Genomic DNA, 13,677 nt, shown 5'->3' on the forward strand with positions numbered 1-13,677 from the left:
TTTTGTGCAGAAAAGGCCGCAGACTCGTTCAGCGGCCCCGCAAGCATCAGATTAGATAAAATGATTAAACAACCACTACTGGAAACGAGCCCCACCAGCAACTCAATCAAAATGAGTCGCAGGGGAACTAGCATCCGCGTTCATTGTAAAAACAAATCAGCAGCCACATCTGTATCCATCGGATGCAGCGGCAGTTCGCCGAATCGTCTGTGTAAATCAGCGGCAAACAAATTATAAAAATAGATTAAAATTTTAGCGTCGGAAAAGTAGTTGCCGAAAATTCGGACCGAGTTGTGGAAGCACTGGCCCCACGGAGCTTTCCGCCTCCGATCTGCCCAAGTGTCGTCACCGATAAGGCGGGCGGATTTAATTGGTTCTTTTTTGTGCTATTTTATTATTTCCGAGCGCCAGCGTTTAGTCGAATTTTGGCCGAAGCTGCGTGCGGGCGTGAGTCTCTAGGGGAAACTTATATAATTTCCTATAAACCGATCCATATATCGTCGTTCGAGTTTCTTAAGACACAAGCAAAAGGTATTAAGGTGCAGAAGAAAGTGATTTGTCCAGTTATAGGTACAAGCAGTATCTTTATATAGTACTACTCAAAGATACACCCAATCTTGACCGCAAATTATTCGAAATTTTCCCCAAAAACTATTGCTGTTGATGATGCCACTTCGAAAACGATTCTGTGACCTCATACCCATACGCCTTATTGAAAATCCAGTGCGGATACCATATGGCTGCAATGTAACGTTTAAAAATACAAGAAAAACCCAAAAAAAAGGAGACAAAAACTTAAACACTTTTGACAAACTTGATGTAGTTAATTTCGTTCGGCTACAACAAAAAATTGGCACACCAAAAATAAACAATAAACATCTAGCACTAGAGCAGCGCTACTTTATAGCGATTGTTGTGGGGTGGTATACACATGAAAAAATATTAGTTAAAACTTAATTAAAATATCTAAAAAAAAATACGTTTAGTAAAGTTTTCAAAGAATGTGTTGAGAAAATAATGTGTTATGTTGAATACCCGATTTTGTGTTTTTTAATTTTTTTAGAATACCTAACAACGGCAAAAACTATTAGTTTTAACTGAATATCATAGAAAAAACAAAAAAACTTTAATGAAGCGACTGTGCTATTTCGAATATCGTTTTGTTGTGTTTTTAAAAACTTTATGAATGATAATTATATTTAATTTTTACTGAAAATCATATCACATATTTACAATGACATATACGGTGATGAACATTTATCTGTAAAAATATGTCAATTTTGAAATAAGTAGAATTTTGTAAAAAAAAAAATGTGACGAAAAAGTGAATGGTGTTATTTTAAATACCAACTTTTGTGTTTTTAAGAACTTGTTATATTTTCTTTGATCACCCCTAATGACTGAAGTGTTTGTATTTTCAAAGATTCGGTTCATCGCATTTCAAAATTTTGGTTTTTGTGTAGGCAGCGTCGCTCTCGCGATTTCGAGGCGGAAAACGGTTTTTCGTCGCGTTCCCTTTTTATTTTCCAGCTCGGGTGGGTTGGCATTTTGTTTGTTGATGTGGCAATTAAGCGCGCAAGTGTGCGCGTCGCATAGAAATCGGCATGCAGAGCTGCAGCCCGGATCGGGAACTATATGGGGAGTGGGAGCTGGGTGGGTGGGTGCCTGCGAGTGGGTGGTGGCCGCGGCACAGGGGAGGCGCCTGCCGAAATTCGCGTGAAATTAAAAGTTGCCGCAAATATATAGCCGCAGTACTGTCACAAAGTTTTCCGCCTCGGCGTTTCCGCTTTGTTTACTTGCCGAAAATAGTGTCAAGTTTGGCCTAGTGTGCTCTCTTGTTCACTTTATTTATTCAAGGCGTTGCTTTTGTGCTCGCACTTTGCTTTTTTCGAGTGTGCTCGCTCGGGCCTGGCCCAATGAAATGGCAGGCAATTTACATTTTCATTACAAAATGCACTTCGAGGGCCAAGGTGAATTTAAATAGAACCCAGTGTATCCGGTGGCTATTATTTAAAATTATATTTTCGTTTTATCGAAAGCTTTTTATGGCCATGATACTAATATTGGCCAAGCTTACATGCGTCCGCACATGTGTTTTGCATTATGCCGAAGGGCATCTTTATGCTAAACAATTACTTTTCATCGATGAATATCAACCATGTGGAAGCGATAAATTCACGCCTTTATAATAATCTTAATCTGCATAAAGATACAGGCCGACGGTTCTTAGAAATTAAAGATTTTTTTTAAACAAAATTTTCTTGGCAATTTAAGATAAATATTATTTGTGTATCACCTTTCAAAGTTTTAAGATTATACCCAGGATATTTTTAAACTCTTTTATATATAATTATTAAGCACGTTTAAATTAAAATAATCTTAATGTGCATACAAACACAGGCCGAGTAAGAGCACATATTTACCCTCCTTAAAAATTAAAGATTTTATTAAAGAAGTTTTTCTAATCTTTTCATTCTTTAAATTAAATATTTTTGTTATTCTTATTAAAATAATATTTTCCTTTAAATCTAATCAAAAAGTTAAGATCTATCCAAAAAAGAATATTCAAATTTATATCTTATTTTATATCTATAAATTGCAATCTAACTAACTTTTTCTTTATTTTTATAGATTTTACTGAAGTAACACTGGAAGCACAAGGCCAAAATGAGTGAAGTACCCAATCCCACGCAGAGCAACGCGGCCTACGAATCCTCCATAGCTTCCGGAATTTACCACAACATAGCCACTAACTACGCAGATCAAAATGTCGCCATATCTCCTCTTCTACTGGAGGCCACCCTATCTCTTCTCTTCCTGGGATCGGATGGAGCCACTGCCGAGGAGCTGCAGAAGCTGCTGCGACTGAAGCAACGCTTCCCCAGCAATGCCAAGATGGCCAACTTCTATGCGGCGGAGCTGGCCAACATCACAGGGGATGCCGATACCCGGCTGAAGCTACAGAACCGCCTGCTGCTCCAGCCAGCTGCGGGATCTGAAAAAGGGATTGCCGATGACTTCCAGAAGATTTCCCAAACCTACTTTCATGCCACCGCCGAGTGTGTGGACCTGGGGCAAGTGGAGAAGCTGCGTCGCCACATCAACGAACAGATCCTGGCCAGCGTCGGCGGCGGCAGCTGGCAGGCGATCCTTGTGGAGGCTACACCCGCTGCCAAGAGCCTGCTCCTGCTGGCCGCCAACCTCCAGAGCAAGTGGTTCCTGCCCTTCAGTGCCTACAGAACCGGACTCTATGAGTTCCACAGCGGCAGCCAGGTGAAGTCGGTGCCCATGCTCTTCGACGACGACATGTTCGTGAAGTTCGCCGAGCTGAGGGATCTGGATGCCCGGGCCATAGAGCTGCCATACGAGCACGCCGAGGAGCTGTCCATGCTGCTCATCCTGCCCAACCAGCGCAACGGCCTACAGCAGCTGGAGCAGCAGCTGCGCGACCTGGATCTGGGTGCACTGCAGCAGCGCATGCAGATGGAGGGCGTGCAGGTGCTGCTGCCCAAATTCAGCATCGACTTCGAGTGCAGTCTGCGGCAGCCGCTGAAACAGGTCAGTGGTAGAGATTTTCGCTGGTTTTATTTAACCATATTTAACCATATGTTGGCCAACAGCTCGGCTTTGAGGAGATATTTGCGGCCTCGGCGAACTTTAAACATTTGCATCCAGCTGGCAGCTTGCCCGTGGTCGATGTGCTCCAAAAGCTGCGTATTAACTTGAATGAGTCGGGTTCTGGCCAGGAATTGCCTCGCACAGCAGCTGGTATTTTACTTTTAATAATTAATAAAAAATATTTTAACTTATTTAAACTTATTTCAGAGTATAAACCCATTGTGATCAGCAATTCATCTCGGCAGAAGTTCTTCCGAGCCGACCATCCATTTTTCTTTGCCATTCGCAGTGAGAAGGTCACCTACCTAATGGGTCATGTGGTGGAATTTTAATGCTCACTTGGAATTTTATAAATGTTTAGGGATTGTGCAATATAAGTTAAATAAAACTAATACTTACTAAACACATAAACAATATTCATTCGCAGATCAAAAATGACTTATCTGCCTTGCGCATTATTAACTCTATTGGTTCTCCGAGTAGAAACATGTTCTTTATTTAATTTGTCCAGATGGTACTCATAATTTCGTCTATACTTTTGAGATACATAGCAATAATGAGACAGATGTAGGATAGATTTATGTACATATTACTGAAGGCCAGATTAAAAGCTAACAGCAAAAACTAAAACTGCTTGACAAAGGTTAGAGCTTTAGTATCTGAAAGATACATGTTTGATAAGGCTCCTTTCCTTTTTGCGTGTTTTTTTCATATGTATTACGATCTTACCTCTTTTTGGATGCCCATAAGTGATTTCTCTTTTATATCTTAAATTTTCCAAATATTAAATAGAGTAAACTCCAAATCCGACTTGATTAAGTAATAAAACACCTCTGCTTCCATAGATTTTCTAACAAGAGTCTTGAGTTTATTTAAAGATATATCTGTATAATTTGTTTTGTTCCAGAAATAGTCCTGTTACGTTTATTAGTTTTACAATTATTGTATTTTGTAGGTTTTTCTTTTATCCTTGTCTCTTAATTTGGGGCTTAATTTTGCTTTAATTCTAGGAAACTTTAAATGGAATCAAAAACATGTTCACACCTAACCGTGTTCTCGCTCTTCAATTTTTCATTTTCATTGTGTTCTGTTCAATAGGCCTTTTGTAAATCTAGCTAAAAAGTTATCGTTAGTTTAAATTCTTTCAATTTGTTTTACATATGCAATGACGTAAATATTAATTTGTATGCTAAGTACGAGACTAGGTATGATTGATGTTCGAAAATCACTTTAAAAGACTTGAACTTTGAACATTTCATGGGTTCGTAATCAAACTAAGACTGGATGGGCTCATTTGATAAAGTTTTGGGTAAAACCAGGTGTTCAACCGATTGTTATCCATGTTAAGCACACATATCTGATGAATATTCACAGAGATTTCTACTGTAGTTAGTGGGTGAAATTGATTTACATATATTTACATGTTTCGATAGAAAAACGAAGCCTCTTAAATGCATCTTAGTGGCACCCAACTTACGGATATTGCTATTGCTTCTGCTGGCTATCTTCGCTGGAGGGCGCTGGTGGTCCACCTCCCCCGTCTGTGCCGTCCACGGCACCCCTGTTCAGCAGGTAATCCAGATCGAGGGTGATGCGATCCAGGGTGGCATCGTTGCCCCCGCAGCCACTCTGCGTGGCAGTGGGCGTGGCTGGGGTCGTGGTCGCCGTGCTGGTGACGCTGGAGGTGGTGACCGCGGCCATGGAGACCATGGTGGGCAGCAGGGGGTCAAAGGTCGTGCGGGACGTCGGCTCCAGGATGGTCACTCGCTTCTGCGTCTTGGGCGTCTGGGTGGGCAGGGACATCGCTGGCATCCCAGCCCCACTCAGGTTTCCGCTGATGGTTGGTGGTGGCGCCATGCTCAGGATTAGGGAGCTGGGCACAAAGTCCACGTAGGGATTATGCTGCAGCGGAACATAATGAGAAGTGCTTGTGGCATTCGGCATTATGGCACTGGTGTGAATGCCAATTATACTGTCTGCAGGGAGGGGAGAGAAGAGCAGAGGGGAGGAGGTCATCAGACACTAGATCGTGAATAATGCATGCCCATTTAAGCCCAAGTGTTTCTCCATATTGCTTTTTCACCGCGAGAAACTTGCTTAGTAATGGGGCTATTAAAATCAAGATTGTTAAAATAATTAACATAATCTTCTCCCATAAAAGTCTTCACACTTTCTTTTAGTAAAAGATATGATAAATGATATAGAATAAAATCATTAGTCTTTTTACGACTTTTCAATGTGAAATTTATTAAAAATAATATCTCGTACAATATCCATTGGTATAAGTAAGTTAATAAAATAAACATATTTTAACTTGAAATTTTTCATCTGTTGGTACTACAACATTTATATCCTTCAAGCCAAATTCCTCAAATTTGTAAAAGGCAGGTTTGTATAAAAATAAGAATTATAAATTTTAATAATGCTGCAAAATCTTCCCAAGCCTCGTCACGAATTGGTGATTAAATTAAATGTATACAGTATTAAATACATTTATGTGCCCTTTTATATTTGAAAAATCGTAATAAAAACTATCTGTAATAACTAAATATAAAATTAAATATATAAATTCGTCTTTTATAAAATCTCTTTATAATCTGATTGAGTGAAAGAGATTTAGTTAAGTAAAGAAATATTTAAAAATTATTTTAGAAAAACGAAATATCAAGAATTAATATTTAGGTTTTATGATTATCATATATAAATTGAAACCCTTTAAACCCCCTTTTCCTCCTGTGTACTTACCGGCTGCCACGCCCTGCAGGATGTCGAGCGTCTCGACGCCCACGAACTCGCCGCAGGGTCCTGGGCGATAATGCTGCTGGTGCAACGTGCGCCTCCCCAGGCTTCCAGTGAGTCCGCCCACGCCCACTCCCATGCCCACTCCCACGCCCATGCCCATGCCCATAGTGTACGCATCGTAGGCAGTTCCACCGCCCAGGATGGCACAGCAACGGGTGTCCGGGGAGGGGGCCACGGAGAGGGTCTGGCGGTCGCCCAGGAAGGACTCGGCCGCTCCATCCGCTCCCGCCTGGCAGCGCGGCGCCGTCGAGATGATTGTCAGCGGCAGGGCCACCCCGGGTCCGGACACGGAGCCCGGTGCTCCGGACAGCTCCAGGCCCACCTTCGATTGCAGGGGCGGGGCCCCGGGGCCGGCTGACGTGGCCAGGGATCCGCCTGCTGCGGAGGACACGCCTGCATTGGACATTGACAAGGACACGGCGCAGTCGTTCTCCTTCTCCTTGTCGTGGTTGGTGTAGACTGCAAAGAGGATTCGGGGGCTTGGGTTAGCAGGGAAGCTGGCGGGGATTCCAAGGACTCAAGAACCTACAGCTCAGCGGACTGTTCACATTGGCCGTCGTCGTCATGGTGGTGGTGGTGGTGCAGTAGTTCTCGTCCAGGCTGCTCCGGCTGGTGGTGAATTTGGCCTGCTTGAGGGAGCTGTTCTGGCTGCTCCCGTTGCTGCCCAGGAAGGGGGGTCCTCGCAGCTGGCTCTCGGCCCTGATGACGAAGCAGATGAGGATGGCCGAGCCCTGGAAAGGCGATTGAATCGTTGGGCATTGAGTCTCCTGGCATAAACTGGCGGCTGACCCTAATAAAATGCGTTTGTCAACGGGATGGGTTGTCGCCCGAATGGAGTCATTAAGCCACGGAAGAGCAGACCCTTCGATTACGGACAAGGTTGAATCAAACCCAGCGATTGGGAATTAAATGCATGACCAAAGGAGGCCATAAATCGGGGCCAAGCCATATGGGCCTTCGGCCATTACGTCCTTTTTTCATGAGGTCAATTTATGGGAGACGTTCGCCTGATTCCGCAGGCCTGAATTTTCGAAGCAAAATTAATTGCTAAATTAGCTAGATAGTCTTAAGCTTGGTGAAGTTAGTTGCTCGCATTGTATAGCTTTCCATTGGCTACCCCAAAGGGTATTTAAATACATATAAAGTGAAGGTACTATACTTAGGCACAGGGAGAATAAGATGTGACCTTAGATACTATTGCAGTACTGTACGAGTATATTTGTTTTAAAGATATTTATGTTATTAAGTATCTAAATTGAAAGCGAATTGATGTTTTTAAAGAAGGAAATATCTATAAAACATATTTAATAGATATTTAAAGAATTTATTTATGCTGAAATGAAGCTATTTTGTGATATGAAGTATCAAAACTTTATGAAGTCATTTTCTTAAGATACAACATTTTTTATAATAAATGCTTAGTGCATATATTCTGGCGGTATATATTCTTCCTGAATTGAAACAATTAATTAAGTAGCAGCCCCTTTAATTCAGAATTAACGACTTATAGCTGATGTTCTTTCTTCTAGTGCACTCGGTGTCTTTCCCCCTGTTTAAATAATTAAACAGCAAGAGCAGGCGCCCACAATCAAAGTGATTTTGGTGCACATTAATAGTCCTGGACCAGCAGGATTGAGAGGGTTGTAGACATTGTGGTTGGCAATCCGGGGGCGTTGGAAGGCAAGGAGGGCAAGGAGGGACTATGGCTCGGCCTAATTTGTTTGTGTTTGGACTCGGATTTGAATGTGCCGTGTGCGAATATTGCGTATACGCCGAGTGGAACGCACACGCGCTCACTTGCCGGCTTGCCGGCTCGCCACATCAAAGTGTGTGCGTGTAATTATGTGATTAGTTTAGCCAGGATACTAGCTTGGAGTATCCAATGCCCCCCTCCAACTCCGCCCATGCAGATAATTGTTTATTTAATTGGATTGGGCTGATTGCTGGGCAGGCGCAGGCAGTTAAACGCTTTAATGTCTATAAAAAATGTAATCTAATGGGGTTCGCTTTCCACCGTTGCCGTAAATCAAAGCAAAAGATGCTGATTCCACTCAGGTGGCTGACTGGAGGGCACTTACTTCATTTGCACAGCAAATCACCCAGGAGTGGAATAAAAAGCAAACAATAACAGCTGCGAGTGGAAACCGAAGTGTCGCTGCCAAGGGCAGAGTAAACACGAAAAGGCTTCTTTTCCAGCTCTTTGATCCGGCAGCTAATGCAGTCGTTTGGAAGGGCCACGCCCACTCTCGCTTTCAGCCGCCTCCCCCTTTTTGCATGCATAATTTTTTTGGGCAAAAGGCAGGTGTAAAAATGCGCAGGCTTTACACTTTGATGAAATATGCAACTTAAATAAGTGCTGGGGAATAAGAACGGAATGCGATTTGCATAAGCCGACGGCGGTACATTTGGCGTAGTTGAAGCGACAAATGGGATTGGGCAGCGCGAATCAAACATCCCGAACTTAATCCCATATAGTTGGCATATGATATGTGTGTGTGGCAGCCAGGCGCCTAATTGAATTTCAATTGCTGGCAGCTAAGTGGCCGTAAACGGTTGCCCGCACTCACCAATAATATGCACGATATGCCGAACGGATATGCCCACAGTGTATCCGTATCCGGTGCGGCATTAACATAAACGATGAAGAGTCCATCGCTGCTGATTTTGGCCAGGAGCAGTCCGCCCGCCCGGTAGAGTAAGCCGAATCTGTGCGAATACATTAGATTAGAGGGGAGACTGGGTTTCACTAGGGTTTCGGTTTTCGGTTTTCGGTTTTTGGTTTTCGGATTCGTTATCTTATCAGATTAGCTTAGGAGGAGAAAAATGGAAATTGCACAAAAGAGAGGAGACATCATTAAAATCTCAACTCCCCCCGTCCTTTGCCCATTTGCGTTACTCTTTTTTCTTGCGACTTACCGCCTCTGCAGAGCCAGATTGAATTTATCCAACGGATGCGTATGCACATTGCGATTCTTGTGCCACAACCACAAAAGTTTCTTCATTAAAATGGCAAACAGGGCCGAGAAGAGCAGGATGAAGAGCAAATCGATGCAGATGAATAGGATGAAGCTCAAAGAGAGCGAGGACTCGCTCAGGCCGGAAGTGAGAGGCGCAGCCAGGGCGGAAACGGAAGTGGCGCTGGCGCTGCCACTGGCGGTGGAGGCGGCCCTGAAGCCACTGCTGCTTGCAGTTGCCAGGCCCGTGATTGATGACGTTGACGTGGTGGCCACATCATCATCATCTACGCTGGATGAAGACGAAGTCTCTGCTGGCGGCGGGCTGCTGGTGCCATTTCCCATCAAAGCCTCCGACTCGAGGAGTAAATTATCGCCATTGAGCAGGGAGTGGCTGGAGTAGGTGGCCTCCTCTTTGCCCGTGCCTGCTGCTTCCGGGAACGGAGATCCTGTCCGGAGGACCTCCAGCCACCAGTGACGCGGCCACTGGCCAATGATGCTGCAGATTAGCGGGGCGGCCACCGCGAAGAGCAGCGGCAGCAGCCAGCTGATGCCGATGGCGCCGCGCATTCCCGCGGCAGATGATATGGTGGGTGGCAGGCGGCGCTGGCCGGGATTGGAGGAGGCGGCGGTGGTGGTGGCGGCCCCCAGGGGCGACTGAGCCCGGATCTGCGTGATGTTGCTCAAACTCTCGAGATCCCGCTCGCGTTCCCGCTCCAGGCGCCTCTTAGTCGGCGTGCCCGGCTTGCTGCCAATCTGCAGATACTTCTGCGGCATCAGCTCCGTGTGGATGGCCAGGGCAATGGCAATCAGCGTGGAGATGCCCAGCAACAGCAGCGAGGCCAGCGAGCTGCTAATGATGCTGTGCCAGCTCTGCAAGGGGAGGAAATTATGAACGGCCGTTAATAAGGAAATGGAAATGGAGTGCTTTGACGGCTGAGCTGCAACATCGTTATTTTTAATTAAATATAAAAAGTTGTCAACGTGCAGCAGCAGCAGCAGAAGCAGCAGTAACAACACCCATTTGGTGGCATTTCTTTTTTGCCAGCACCCTAATGGTGACATTTTGGCATAAACTTTTTATAACACTCTTCCCCGCGCTTTGGTGATTGGACATTGGTTATTACAAAGTTGTAAACAATTTGCGCCACATCATTTTTTCGGACCCGGCTTTCATGACCAATTAGGTGGCGGTGTCCAGAAAATACAGCGCACTAAACATGCATCTTAAATTGCACTTTGTGTGAGTCTTGGGGATAATTGGTTTAGGGCCTTGATAACATTTTTTGCTCAAATAGATGGTAGTATTTCCTAAAGAAATATATGGTCATAATATTTTACTTATATCAGTTTTTCCTATAGAAATATGTGCTCATACAATTTTACTCATTTTAGTATTTCCCAAAGAATTCGCGCTTAGTATTTTTAGTACATTTTCTTAAGAAGTGTTAAAGGTTATAATTAATTAAGGTACATACGTATGTCAGTTTTTTTCTAAAGAATATGCGTTTATGTTTTTTCACAATGAATATCTAAACAAAATATATTTCCTACAGAATATGCAACTGGCTTAATATATTTTTGTTGCTGCCTATTTTGGTATTTTTAAGTAGTATGTTTCTAGAATACCTAAAAGATGTACATTTTATTTGAAGAATTCGCGCTATTGCTTTAAAGGGGCTTTCCATTCGTACCCCTTTTGCTGTCTACGAATCTACCAAACTTAACTTAAAGTTAAGACAACCGTCGGGACTCATCATCTTTAGTAGCCTTCGGGTCAAATGTGTGGAGAACATTTTGTCAACTTTTTAATTTTCAATTTACAATACGAAAGCGAATGCGAATACTTCCACCCCGTCAGTTCGTCGGGGAAAATTATGAGTTAAGTGCGCTTAAAAGCTTTCGCCTTTCACATGTCCTGCTGCAGTGGCACGCCCCCTATCCCCCCTCCCCTCTCTCCTGCCCCGAGGCGCACGGGTCGTATGCGTAATTTATGTTTTCTTATTTATTTATTGTTTTTTTTTGCTGCTCGTCGTTCCGTTTAACTGTCGTGCTGAAATTGTATTTTATTTATGCCCGCAAATATATGCAATAAGTAAAATGAATATTTTAATTGTATTTATTGTGGCATTGCGTGGGCGTGGCCGTGGTTTGGTGGCTGCGGCTGACGTCCGTCGCTGATGGGAGCCTCGTCTTCGCTGCTCCTCCGGTGGCCCTGGAGCATCCTGCTCCAGCTCCTGCTCCTGAAGCTCCTCCTCCTACCGATGCCGCCACTGTGACACGTGTTTCAAACCATAAAATTTGCATGTGTGCACATGTTCGGGTGTGGTTCTTTTTAATAAAGTTTCCCTGGCCGCGTGTGCGCGCAATTAATGTGCAATAATAATAATAATAATAATTATAAGTGTGTGCGCGTTGTGTTATCAAGACAAAGTTTCCCTCGGGCGCTCTTTGCCGGGCTGAAAATGCCGCGAAATTCCAAAATGCGCATTGTGCAACTCAACGCACTGTCGTAAGTTGCTCATTAACTTAGCCAACAGAGGAGGGAGAGGATCCGCCTTTGGCCAGGGGCCAGCCTATGCCAGGTTTATTTTATTGTCCTCAGTGTGGCCTCCAAGGAGGGGCGACTACCCACTGCTGCTAGCACAAACGCTCGTTATCCAAAAATTCCTCCATCGCAGTCCTTTGAGACGCAACCCGTATTGCGTGCGGCAGAAATGTCGATGCAGATAGCGAAACATACTCGCTCCGCTCCTGCGAATGGCGAATGGCGAATGTGGCGTCCACGGTCGGATTCCCAGGATGTGAGCACATCTTTGTGCCAGGGTCTGCACCGTCATCGCTTGCTTTTGTCAAAGGTTTGGGAATGCGAGTGCTCCCAGGAGCTGCACGGCGAGAAAACTCCATCTCCTACTCATATTTCTAGTACTTGGTACCCATGGAGTCTGTGTCAATATTGAGAAACATATTCTTTCTTACATTTCCTCGACGTGTCGAAATAACAATGCGTTACAAATCTCTAAAATTTTATTAAAATTTACCTGTTTTTTGGAATTTTATTATCCATTATCATACACCTATAATTCTAATCGTTCTTCTACCTTTACTTCAATGGATTCAAAGATACCATATCTTAGTGAGAAAAAGCTGCTAACTTGTTGTTTTCAGGTCTTTGGTAATCTAAAGAAATTATTCTAATTTACATTTTGAAATATATCAGAACATCAATGGATTCTAATATACCAAAGTTTTATTGGGCTTCTATTATATATACATTTTATAATCCTAATCAAATTTCTACCATTACTTATCAAATCTTTGTCAATATTATGAAAGTTGTGGATTCTTACATCGTCATAGCTCATGATATTTCCGGTAATACCTCTAAAGTCCTTAAAAATATTATGGGAACCACTCTATTTTACATATCTTTCAAATGAAAACGTCAGAGGATTGCGTATAGCATTATCATTTTATAAAAATAATAACAATGATGTGGATCCAATAGATGATAGTTATGGAGTTTCGGCTACTCGATGACATCGTTGTCTGCCCATGCCTTTTTCCGAGTGTTCCACCCTTTCCGCATGTCCTTTCCCAAACCCCCCCACGTTGCCCCGTCGCATCCTCCGCCGAATCCGTATCTGCAAGTGCCCGCTCTTTGTAGTCTCGCGTTGTCGTACACAATGTTTTATTTGTTTTTCATTCGTTTATTGAGCCGTTGCCTCCTCTGCGGACCAGTTTATTACTAATTCAAAAATGTTATTTCTTGTTAGAGCTTTGCAGTTACTTCTTTTCGCCGGGCGCCCCACGACCCCCGGGGATTAGGCAGCGCAACTTTATTCGCTTATGCTTTTTTCGTTTTACGTTTATAATTTAGACGGCTTGCGGGTGCTTTGGGGACAGGGACCACCGCCAGGACCACCGCCAGGACCTCCACGACGGAGCCCTGGCCAATGGGTTCGCTTATATACATATATTCCTCGAACGCGCTCGGGTTAGCGTCTTTCCCATTAACATTTTCCCACTTCAAACGTCTGAGAGTGTGCGTTTATAAATATTAATTTCGATTCTGGCTCCTTTCGGGGAGATGCCGCCACCTGACCTCCGACCTCGGAGCTCCTGCTCCTGCTCCAGCTCCTGCTGCCGCTCCACGGAGTCGAAGTCGGCGTCGTGCATTGTTGACTTTTAATTTCCTTCGAAGGAGGTCGACGCCAACAGGTTTGGGAATTGTTTTCCATGAATTTTCCGTTTGGCTGCCACGAAAACTAAATGTAAATTATTTGCTTTGTTGTCCACCGAC

The 13,677-nt window shown here is 43.8% G+C and overlaps 2 protein-coding genes across 3 annotated transcripts in view; one reads left to right on the top strand and one right to left on the bottom strand.

Moving 5' to 3' along the window:
* The first annotated feature begins 270 nt into the window (after positions 1–270).
* LOC108035335 (serine protease inhibitor 42Dd) lies at positions 271–4,017 on the top strand. 2 transcript variants are annotated; one of them, XM_017110926.3, is made up of 4 exons: positions 271–447; positions 2,632–3,558; positions 3,621–3,768; positions 3,826–4,017. In XM_017110926.3, the coding sequence occupies exons 2-4, from the start codon at positions 2,668–2,670 to the stop codon at positions 3,948–3,950; spliced, it is 1,164 nt and encodes a 387-aa protein (XP_016966415.1). In that variant the 5' UTR covers positions 271–447; positions 2,632–2,667; the 3' UTR covers positions 3,951–4,017. The 2 variants fall into 2 exon arrangements, with proteins under 2 accessions (XP_016966415.1, XP_016966406.1); XM_017110917.3 differs by having other exon boundaries at positions 274–531.
* A 468-nt stretch (positions 4,018–4,485) lies between these two features.
* LOC108034613 (uncharacterized) overlaps positions 4,486–13,677 on the bottom strand; it is a 131,458-nt gene continuing 122,266 nt past the window's right edge. The window contains exons 17-21 of the mRNA XM_017109551.3: positions 9,337–10,247; positions 8,988–9,126; positions 6,950–7,151; positions 6,364–6,879; positions 4,486–5,594 (exon numbers count right to left, since the gene is read on the bottom strand). Coding sequence (XP_016965040.3) covers positions 5,104–5,594; positions 6,364–6,879; positions 6,950–7,151; positions 8,988–9,126; positions 9,337–10,247 — 2,259 coding nt within the window. The 3' untranslated portion in view covers positions 4,486–5,103. The remainder of the gene's footprint in view (positions 5,595–6,363; positions 6,880–6,949; positions 7,152–8,987; positions 9,127–9,336; positions 10,248–13,677) is intronic.

The sequence above is a fragment of the Drosophila biarmipes genome, chromosome 2L (genome assembly GCF_025231255.1).
Source record: "Drosophila biarmipes strain raj3 chromosome 2L, RU_DBia_V1.1, whole genome shotgun sequence".
Classification (NCBI taxonomy): domain Eukaryota; kingdom Metazoa; phylum Arthropoda; class Insecta; order Diptera; family Drosophilidae; genus Drosophila; species Drosophila biarmipes.

Bases quoted from the DNA above. Each gene is read 5' to 3' on its own strand.
- LOC108035335 (XM_017110926.3), top strand. From the start codon at position 2,668: ATGAGTGAAGTACCCAATCCCACGCAGAGCAACGCGGCCTACGAATCC. The intron at 3,559-3,620 runs GTCAGTGGTAGA...GTTGGCCAACAG, and splicing joins TGCGGCAGCCGCTGAAACAG to CTCGGCTTTGAGGAGATATT. The intron at 3,769-3,825 runs GTATTTTACTTT...AACTTATTTCAG, and splicing joins ATTGCCTCGCACAGCAGCTG to AGTATAAACCCATTGTGATC.